Raw genomic sequence first — 11,731 nt, forward strand, 5'->3', positions numbered from 1 at the left:
TTTGTGGCACCTTTTTTTGGTACAAAACTTTGTGCTTTGTCAGAGTTAAAATAAATTTGCCAACCAGATTGTTGTTTCATTTGTTTGGCAGGCTAATTAATACTCCTTTAATTGCACTCCCTTTGTTATTTTATGTTTTGGTTTATTTTTTTCATAATTTTTTAAAATAAATTTTATACATTATAAAATATTATAAAAATATATATTAAAGTATATATTAAGACGAATCTAATCTCATTTGAATATATTTTATTTTCTATATACATCTTAAAAATCTTAATCAAATTTCTCTCTATTTAAAGTTGGATATTTAAAAGGGAAAGAACATTAAAGTACGGAAGGTGTATATTTTTTCCTTTTTATTTTTCACGATATTTAGATAATATTTAAGTTCTAATATATGTAAGTATATAAAAAATATTACTCAATATATAATATAAAAGCACATAATAAGATCTCACGTGAATATATTTATTTTTTATATATCACTAAAATTTTAGGCAAATTTCTATTTTGTTAAAATAAAATATTTTAAATGAAAAAAATAAAGAACGGAGAAAATAGTAAGCATTTTTTAAATACTATATTTTTAAACTTTAAAAAATTATGTTTGGTTTTCAATAAAATTCAAAGAAATGAACGTGCAAAAGAGCTTCGATTTAAGAAGTTGGATTCAGAAGTTGAAGCACCACGGTTGTCATAACAAATCATCAATTTCAGCTTCACGGGTTTGTTTCTCCAAGAAGAATGTTCCCTTCATTAGAGGATCACTCATCACTTTTTATCTTGTGTTTATTAATTTTTTTGTATTAAAAGGTAGGAAGATTAGGATGAAGAATTTGCAGAGCTAACGAAAATAGAACCTATTAACTTGCTTAACTACTACTTCTACCAACTCAATAACACACAATTCTCAATTTTTTAATTTATTTTTACAATACATCAACTAAGAAATAAATTTAAAGTAAGTATGATCTTTTGTGTATTTAGTAAATTAAAAAAGAACTAATTGGTTAAGAGCTATTATAGAACATTTCATAATTTAAAAATTAAAAATATTTATGTATTTAGTAAATAAAATCATGTCTCCAATTTTTTTTAAAAAAGTATCGTTTTTCTTTAGGGTTAAAAGCAGAGTCAAATATATACAAATTCGATGACGTTTCACCTTGAAATTAATTGGTAAGAGGAGGAGCAACCTATAAAATTAATAATTCTTTCTTTAATACTTTAATGTGAAATTACATATAAATTATTTTTCAATACTATTAAATTGAATTTCTATGAGCGAGATACGCTGAATATAATAATGACGACCGAAAAATTCATAAAAGTATTTAATTATAGGAGTATCATAGAAAATTACAAATAAACTCAAACGGATATCCTCTGTTAGTAGTGGACCCTAAATTCATAATAGTTTGTCTCTAGAAACCAAATGGTATTCGGAAGTTCCCATGACATAATTATCAATATACTGTAGATGACATTACGTTATAAAAGTAGGGGTTACACTTGACCGTTGATGTGTACTCAAAAACATAATGATATTAGCCCGAGAATAAGTTAAGCTTAACTAATTAGTCATCCATACAAACCCTTATGTGTGTCCTAAAATCATGGAATAAGGACAACAATCCTCCACGCACTCTTGTATTATTCTTGATAAATTTCTGTAAGTAATTATTAAATTTTCCCTACAGGTTAAAATAGCAAATACACTAGTAAAATATTATATTTGAATGATCAATATATACTAGTATGTTGCGTGATTTAATTTTTTGACATTAAGATTTTAACATTGTTATTGTTATTGTGATGCAATATTAGAAATATATGGAGATATATAAACAAAATAAAATTTTTGATTTTTGGTTTTATCCGCGAAAATCTTATAATTTGTAACATGAAAAGTTGTTTGATATGAAGATGTCAATAAGAGTCACATAAGTGTCTTCCAACATAAAAAGTTTGTAAAATAATTAGTAATAAAAAATTACAAAATAATACTTGTAAAATACAATCTCTAAATGGTCTGGTGTTCGTAAGAGGTGTTTATTTGGGTCACTGAATCGATTTGCGTTAGATGTTTTTGGCCAGTTTAAATTCGAATCATGTGTCCATGTTGATTTTTACATTATTATTAATTTGTTTTTGTATCGGATCAAATTAAATTCGATTACAAAAATAAGTAAATATTAATTTACCTAATCTATTTTAAACACCTCAATTGCAGTCTATATAACTTTTTTAAAAGGAGGCTATTTATATGATAAAGGATTATGTTCAATGAATTTTGAGTTTTTTTTTTTGGTTGTGAAGGACAACCAAGAAATGATTTAATATTTTTTTGTTATTGGCAAGTAATTAGTTGTGTCAAATCCAACTATCTCTTAATTAATCTTACTTTTAAAGATATGAGGCTTGTATTTAGAGATATGTTTTCCTCAATTATTTCCCATTCCCTAAATTATGCATTTCAATCATTGTTAAAAAGTTGCGCTTATTTTGGATCCAAACACCACTTATTTATATTATTTGGATCCACCAAATTGTAACATCCTTAATTGTCAACTTCATTTTGTTACTTAACTAAGATTTATAATATGGTTAGTGTCTTAGGAATGTCTTCACTATTAGTCAACATTAGCACATGGATTATGCACAATTGAACATGTTAATCTTCTTTGTTTAATTACTTCTAAGGAATAATGACAAGTTTAGTTGTAGATGAGCCAATATATGGTCCACATATTTATGCAAAGTGTTTTCTTAATTATTGCACATTACTCATTTTAAAGAATTATATAACACTTGATTAAGTATTCATATATAGTTTTATGACTATTCAAAGTAGAAATTAACATTTGAATGATTAAAACATCAATAATATGCATTGTTATAAGAAAAGAAATAAGATTATGACTAATCCTTTTCTGTTAATGGTTGATGTTTGATATATGTGAATCACTTAATTCTATCATAAATCAGGTTTATTATACTTCATATATTTGTTATTATTTACTCAGCAATATTTCTACAATACTCACTATGGGTATTCTCATTTCACGAGTTGTTCTTTATATGTAAGAAGAAATATAGTCATGTGAGATTTTGTTAAATTTTATATTTACGTATTTCATAATTTTAAATCAGAGATGTATATTGAACTGCGTGATAATATTGAATGTTGCGATAAAAAAAGAGAGCGGAAGCATGTAATCTAGCAAGTTAATAGATATAGAATTACCAACAAAAATGTGAAAATCATACAAGTTAATGCCCTTCTTCTCTTAGATTTTGCTCTATTTGATCAAAAAAATTCTCCCAAAAATTGATCTTAAAAGGCAAACTCTAGTGATTCCTTTGGTTTGTGGTCCTATAATGATTAGCGGTATAAATTTTTATGAATGTATATGTTATTTTTATGATAATAAAACTTTAATTTTTTCATTACCACCTCTACACATCATAATGCACTAAAAAAAATTTTTGAATAAAATTTGGTAAATAACATAATCATTAAACTTATAACGAGATTGGTCTATCAAAATTACACTATTTTTCCATGGGCCATAAGACGCAAAGTATAGTCATTACTTCGAATCAACTCATTGAATTAATTAAAATGGAAGTATTTTAGTAAGTCTTACTCAGCCCTTCCTTTCAATTGGTTACATTATTATCAACTTTGTGTGATAACTTTTTAAAAACAATGGAGCAAGTATGACTAAGGAATACAATTTTATTATTTTTTTATAATGTTCAAGAATTAATTCAATGAGTTTTGTTTTAAGTAAAAACATTGATTAATTAACTCTATCCAAGACAAGTAGCTCAACAACAAGAGTAACTTAGGATACTTTGTTAGGTAGCAATCATTCCTAACCATGTCTTAATCTAATGCCAACTTTTTAAATTATGGTTTTTCATATTGTTGTAGTAATGTTTGTAGGTAAATAATTATGATTTACATTAATTATAAATCAGTGGTATGTGACACTATATAGGTTCATCATTTCTATAATTTTGTTTTTTTTTTTTTATTTTGATTATTTTATTTTTGTCTTAATATTATTTATAAATTATCGTTATTGACCAATATTTTCCATTTTTGTATGTTAACTCTTCCCAAATGTAGAGGGATTGTACCCTCAATAGGCAACTAACAATTGATTGTTAGGAGTAATATAAATAAAGAAAAGTAAAACATACTTATTATATTAGTTACATTGTCAGAGTAATTGAAAATAAAAAGGGTGGTCTCAACCTAAAAACAATGAGGAGGCATTCTCCAATCTCCATCCAAAGTAGAATATCTACATTAATCTAAAACATACCCTCTCCTAAAATATGTCCAATTTTTCTCACCAATCATCTATAATCTTTATTAAGACCTTATTTTTAATCTATAAAACTAAATAAAAATACTGTTAGATTTGTTTTAATATTAATTTTAATTTTAATAATTTTAAACATACAAAACTTTTTTATTAGATATGCAAAAAAAAAAAGCTGAGAAAAAAAATCTTAAAAAAATAGAAAAAATCAAATTTAAATTACTTCATAAAAAAGTCACTTCAACTATGATAAAACTAAACTATATTAACCGCATAATAATTATCATGAATTAACAAATCCTCATATCTCAACCAATGAAACTAAATTAAAATTTGATCTACTTTATAGATGGACCATACTTGTAGACTTGTAGTATTCCACTTATAACTAAATGAATTAAAATTTCATCAACCCATCTCTTAAACTTCTTAAAGTTAGATTCTCAACCTCAACCACCAATTAACACTAATTAATTAACATATTCATTACTCCATTGAATTGCAATACTTTCTACATTTATGTATCTCATTTAAGTCAATTAATTACGAAATTTAAATTAGGAAAAATCATTAATTCTTTTTAAGTAAATGGAATAGAAAATCAATAAAAATAAATTCAAATTCTTATGCAATAAGAAACACAAATTTTTAATCTTACTATTATTCATTCCATTTTTATAGAAAAGTGGAGTATTTCCAATATTAACATTTTACATCCAAAATAAACTTTTTTTACCTATCCCTTCTACAATATTCTCTTCCTTAATCCTTACCACGAAATGAAAAGACAACTTTACACGATTACCAAAATAAACTTCAATTCCAAAACAAAAAACCAGTAAAAAATTTCAAAATTCAACCTCGATGCAACGGAGATCGTTCATGTACAAATTTCGGAGTTCTATTCGACTGCCGGAAAACCTTCATCGGACTCGGAAAATACCATCCTTTGCCAGTTTTTGAAGATCTAACTTCATTCCCGGTGACAACGACCGACACAGATCTTGACCTTTTCATTTCCGCTTCAATATTCTCTGTTCTAGGTTGTTTTTTCTGCCACAAGAAAACCGACCAGAATGAGGATTTACCGGCGAGTTTTTCCGCCGAATTTTTATCATCAACGTTGGAGAATCTAGCGGAGCGGAAGAAAGGAAAAGCGGAAGATCTAGACCGTTGGAAAGGAGGTTCGTTCTCGATTAGATTTGAGATCCGATTAATATCGGAGAAATGAAAAGAGAATGAGGAAGATGCTGAAGAAGATGAAGAAGTTGTTGCGTAACATGAGCAAGGGCGTACGCTAGCACATTCTGGACAGAGTTCAGATAAGCGTTGTTTAAGACAAAGAGGACAAACTCCCGTACGATGACGTTTACAAGGATGTTGTGTACATTTCCATATTTCATCTTCATCTGCGTAAAACGCCATTTTTGTTTATGGAGATGAGATTGAGCTTTTTAGGGGAGTGATTTTGGTCTAGTAATAATAAAGTGTGGAATGGGTGAAAGAAGGGGTATATATAGGGAGGGTTGACTATAGTTAAGGATGTTGAGTTAATAGAATTACGTAAGATGAAACGGCGGCGTTATTGGGAAGGGGGAACCGGTGTTTTTTTTTTTTTGTTTTTTTTTTATTTTGAGCTACTCCTTGGGAACTTTGACGGGTGAGACGACATCAAAATATTAAATCTATATACAACTCTTTTAATTTTTGTATTTATTTTTTACAAAATTTTCAAAATAAATTTTAAATTTTAATATCTTTACATACACACATTAAAAATTATAAAAATATATAATAAAAAAGTATTTCTTATATATTAAGATGAATCTAATTAGATTTCACATAGACATATTTTATCTTCTAAATATGTGTTAAAAATATTAATTAGATTTCTTTTCCCTTACGGTGAAATATTTCAAATGGGAATAGCATTAGAAAACGGAAAAAGAAATAGTTTTTATAATTAGTATATTTAATCAAGCATATTGTACATTGACATTGTCTTCAATAAGAACTTTTTTATATTTTTTAATAAGGGTTTCTTTCGAACTCGTGGATAATGAGGGCTTTGATATATTTGAACTTGGCAATAGATACACAATAAACTTAATTGTCTAAGAGACTATCTTCAAGTACTACGATCTTTAAATAAAAAAATTTATATTCTCATAATTTGTATCAATGAGGTCATATAGTTGTCAGATTATATAATTATGTATATATAATGCGTTTTACAAGCAAGACCATTTTACAGGTAAGACCACTTCGTATTGAAATGTAAACCTCAAAGAGGTTTAACAATGAAAAACAAATGAAAAATATAATGCAAAAGATGAACACAAGTGTTTATGAGGTTTCTTGAATACCTCCCCCTCAAATATAGTTTATTATAATGAATTCAACAATTACAAGTATAATAAACCTCTCTTATCTTGAGAACAATCTCTCAAGATCACAAATACTAAAGCAAAGTAAGAACACTCTCAAATTTCTAACAACGCAATAGTCCTCTCAACAATATGTGTGTTTTTTGTGGTGAATGTTACTATGAGTGATGAATCCTATTTATAGGTAAGGTATTTATCACTCTTAGTATTCCCTCATAAATCACCATAAACTCACATGTAACATCCCAATTAACATCCTAATTAACTATGACAATAAACATTACAATAAGCAATACAGTAATGCACTACATTATTGCATAGTCATTACAAATTCTGACCAAAAACAGGATTTAATGTTGTCTGCTCGACTTCTGCTCGACCGAGCCACTACCTCGCTCGGTTGGGTGAGCTTCCCGTGAAGTTACTGACTTGTTCTGGACATTTTGCTCGACCGACCCAACACCGATCAACGGGTCGAGCTTGGTTCTGTTCGATCGAGCGGCTGGTCGAGCCACTCACAGTCTGCTTCTTTCTTTGTTACTTTAATCAAGCAACTCTCATCAACCGTTCCAAACCTTAAACTACCCATATCCGACACATCTTTATCGACCCTCTCTAAGGTACAAGACAAAGCATGTTCTATTAAATGTTTAAAGTTAACGTCGTCATTAAAATTATTGACACTTGCTTTAACAGGTAAAATGAGTAAAAAATGTGTTGGATATTAATGAATTAGTCCATTATCTTGTTATACAATGCTCTTAGAATTTTTTGGCATGAATTTTTATTTTATTTGTTGTTTGGTTTATATGAATAACTTAAAATCTTTGAAATGGATAAAATAAGATGAGAGATAAAATTTAAACTCGTTTTATTTATTTTACTATGAGAAATTTTTTTAACTCAAAAACTTTTTATAATTAAATATAGATCAAACCAATAAACTTTAAGGGGTCGCTTAAATTGAGAGCAAATATTTAAGAGGTAAATAAAAGTCAAATTAAAAAAATAAAGTTAGCTAGATAGATGATTAAATGAATTTGTTAGAGAGGTGGAAGAATTGATTAGAAGATAATGAAAAATGTACTAGATTATATCAATTAGTTCATTTATTTTGGGTATAAATTTACCCCAAGGGAAGGTGGAGGAATCCTCTACCTCCAAATAAGGGAAATCATTCTCTTTTTTTATTCATCATTTTCAATTTATTCTCATTCTACATCTATCACAATTATTTTAATAACTTCTTTTGGATCTCTAGTTACTTTGTTACATTAGTTTGACTTTTTTTATTCTTTTAAGGGTATGCTTGGATTGGGTGTAAATATTTAAGAGATATAAAAAGTCAAAATAAGAAAACGAAGTTGATAAATGAGAAATAAGTGAAATTTAATTATTGTAGAGGTGGAAAAATGGTTGCAAAGTAATGAAAAAATAAAGGGAGCTCTTAATCTTGTGAGGATAGAAAAATGTATTACCTCTCCATAATAGAGGAAATCATCTTTTTTACCTTTATTATTTTTATTTTATGCTTATTTAACCTTTTTCACAATTATCTCACCTTCTTCAAATGCATTTTTATTTGCTTTAATTTTATTAGTTTGACTTTATTTCCTCCTCAAATATTTACACCAATTTAAACATGTCCTAAATATTTATTTTCAATTCAAACGACTCCTAAGTTTTCAAATATGTTCTAGGATTTTGGTGGCTCAAATATATATTCTGCTGAATTCTGCACCATATCTTCTCTCATTGTGAGCTAATTATTATTATTATTATTATTATTATTATTATTTGATAACCACAAAAGATACTCTTTTTGTGCCACTCATTTGAAATTATATATTATTTTTATTTGTCCTATTTATTTTACATTATAGATTTTCTGACATAAACACATTATTTTCTGTTAATCTCATTTATATATTTATATATATATATTTTTTTATCTATACAATTTACCATCTTTTCATTTATTAGTAAATACTCCATCTACATTTTCTTTAAAAAAAGTTCTCCAAAACAATATTGTTTGTCATTGTAGTTTTGTTTGGAAAAGAATTGTTGATGCATAGTTATGGGCAGTTTTCTCTTGCAAGCATCTACCAAAACAATAGGTCTAGAGTAGACTCTAGATTAATGGGCTTAATGAATGTACTGCTTTCTAGACTTGTCCTCTACATTATTAGTACACAAAAGTTTGTTGTTTTAATGGGCTATATTAAGGATATGGATTATAGTCTTAGCCTAATTTAATAGGCATTGTCAATTCATAGTTATATTATTAGACTACTGTCCAATTAAATTACATAGAAATTCACTTTTGTACTAAAAATGTTTATTGTTGTTCTTTTTTTTTAATACGTAATTTTTTATGAACTATTTTTGTGTGAGATGATCTCAAATAAAGAGTATATATTCTCATAATATGTATGAGATGGACAATTTAATCCATATATGAGGTGCGTTTCTCAGAATAACCGTCTCATACAAAAATTTGTGAATTTTAAAAAGTTTGTTTCATTTATAGTGGATGAATGAATAAGAAATGAATAGATTTTTTTTATTTGACGAAAATACAGAGTGAGTTTATAAATGAAATTAGTAATTGATGGTAGGACGACAACAAATTATAGCAATATAATGGTAACTTGTATCTTTTAATTGTTCAATTTAATGGGTTCGTAAATTAAATGCTAATCACAAATTCTTGTGAGAGGCGATCTCTTTGAGAAAGAGACCGCCTCTAATTAGGTCAGCCCATAAAGAAAAATGTAGAATAAAAGTAAGTATTAAACTTTAATGAATTGAACTTGAGAGACGTCTCTTCATAGGAGATCGATTGAATGTTAACTGATAGAATTTAAAAAATAACTGTGACAAACCAAATAAGGCTTTGGACGTCATGCCCAAAATATTAAATAACATTAGTTACCACTAGGCTCAAAAGATTTCAGCTCGTCTTGTATGAAACCGTCTTACTGTGAAACAAATTTATATAATTCGTTCATTTTACTTTAAGATTATAAGTGATCGTTTTAAAGTTATAAATAATTATTTTAAGAGTATGAAAAGTCCTTATTTTAAAATTAGGAAAAATTACCCTGAATAATACGAACTTTCACTGATTTTCCTACAATAATACGAACTTTCAATTAACCATGAATAATACGAACTTTGATACATATTTCCCGCTGGCATACCATTTTACCTGTTACCGGTAAACTTACTCCTTCCTTTTAAATTATTTTTTGGCTGATAAAACTAAGTAAGAAAAATTACCTTGAATAATACGAACTTTCACTGATTTTCCTACAATAATACGAACTTTCAATTAACTATGAATAAAATACGAACTTTGATACATATTTCCCGCTAGCATAATGAAGAAATGGGGAATTTACCGTTTCTCCAGGTAAAGAACCGGTCAGGTATGCTAGCGGGAAATATGTATTAAAGTTCGTATTATTCATGGTTAATTGGAAGTTCGTATTATTGTAGGAAAATCAGTGAAAGTTCGTATTATTCAGGGTAATTTTTCCTTTATAAGTGATCATTTTAACATTATAAGTGACCACAGTCTCATTTAAGAATTACTGGAAAGATTTTTACATGTGACAAAATTTGCAAAACAATTGTTATTTTTTTCAAAAAATAACAAATTATTAATATTTTAGCATGAATTAAGTTGAATCAATTGAAATCCCCCATAGTTTAGACCGAAAGAGTTTTCAGATTCTAAAAAAAAAAAATTGGCGACGGGTTTTTCTGGATTGCCTTAGAATTGATGGTTATGGATTCGGGCTAGCTGTTGCAAGATCAGTAGTAAATTGAGGCTAATTTTTGAGCCATAATTGAGAACACTTGCTAGAAGATTAAGAACCCAACTTTCGTGGATGCCCAGTAGACCGCTACAACGGACTACTCCAGTAAAATTCAATTTGAGTTCTTTGCTCTCGACATGGTAGATAAAGAAGTGAAATGTTTGACTAATTTATTGCATTAATTTTTGTATGGGACGGTCTCACTGTGAGATATGCCTCATATTTAAGTTAAATAGCCTAATAATAGAAACTTTTGCTCATGTATTTCTTGTTTTGAGATTGTCTTATCGTAAGACAAACTGAATTTATTAAGTTTTCAATTGTGGGGAGAGGTAGTCTCTTGAAATACAGTCTCTATAAGAGACATATCTCAAGTCTAACTCATTAAAGATTAATGTCTACTTATCGTATTCTTAATGCCTACTTACCTTATTCTTAATGTTTATTTACCGTATTCTTAATGCTAACTTTTAATATCTTAAATGTCTACTTAATTTATTTTTAATGCCTACTTACAATATTTTAAAAAATATATAATGGACCAACCCAATTAGAAATGGTTTCTCAAAGACACTGTCTCTTACAAGAATTTATGTCTTACAAATGGGTTAACAAGAAAAGTGGGCTTTGAAAAGTTGAAAAGTGTTGTTAATGGGACGCGGAGCAGTTGCTGTCCAGGTTCGCGGGGCACGAAGTGCGTTCTGTTTCCATTTTGCGGCTCGCGTAATTGTACACGGCTCGCGAAATGGCGGTTTCTTTTCACGGGAGGTGTCTTTCAGGACAGTTACTTTGTGTTTATTATGTAATAACTTCCTTTATTGAGCATTAGTATATAAACTCCCAATTTAGGGGTTAATACATGATGATTCACAATTGAGAGAGATCACAAGAGAGCCATTATAATTTGTGAGTATGATTGTAATTCATCTTGTAAATTCTTTGCAATCACAGTGAAATTATTTGATTTCGGTGTCGGTGGACGTAGCTATCACATTGATAGTGAACTACGTTAAATCTATTGTGTCATTTTCTTATTGTTTACATTAAATTTCTTATTATTTCATTATTATTCATCGATCTTGCTTCCGCTGTCGCTCAACAAAAACATAAGGCTAAAGCCCATTAATGAAGATTATGTGGTGGATATCATTTTTTTCAGTTAAACGGAACCATATAA

General features: G+C 28.1%; 1 protein-coding gene across 1 annotated transcript; it reads right to left on the bottom strand.

Moving 5' to 3' along the window:
* Positions 1-4,564: 4,564 nt before the first annotated feature.
* Positions 4,565-5,810, bottom strand: LOC130801722 (uncharacterized). Its single transcript, XM_057665608.1, has one exon. The coding sequence runs from the start codon at positions 5,763-5,765 to the stop codon at positions 5,196-5,198; it is 570 nt and encodes a 189-aa protein (XP_057521591.1). The 5' UTR covers positions 5,766-5,810; the 3' UTR covers positions 4,565-5,195.
* Positions 5,811-11,731: the final 5,921 nt, after the last annotated feature.

The sequence above is a fragment of the Amaranthus tricolor genome, chromosome 15, assembly GCF_026212465.1.
Source record: "Amaranthus tricolor cultivar Red isolate AtriRed21 chromosome 15, ASM2621246v1, whole genome shotgun sequence".
NCBI classification, from domain to species: domain Eukaryota; kingdom Viridiplantae; phylum Streptophyta; class Magnoliopsida; order Caryophyllales; family Amaranthaceae; genus Amaranthus; species Amaranthus tricolor.

What these genes read in the sequence shown, in the direction of transcription:
- LOC130801722 (XM_057665608.1), bottom strand. Translation starts at nt 5,765, where the DNA reads ATGGCGTTTTACGCAGATGAAGATGAAATATGGAAATGTACACAACAT.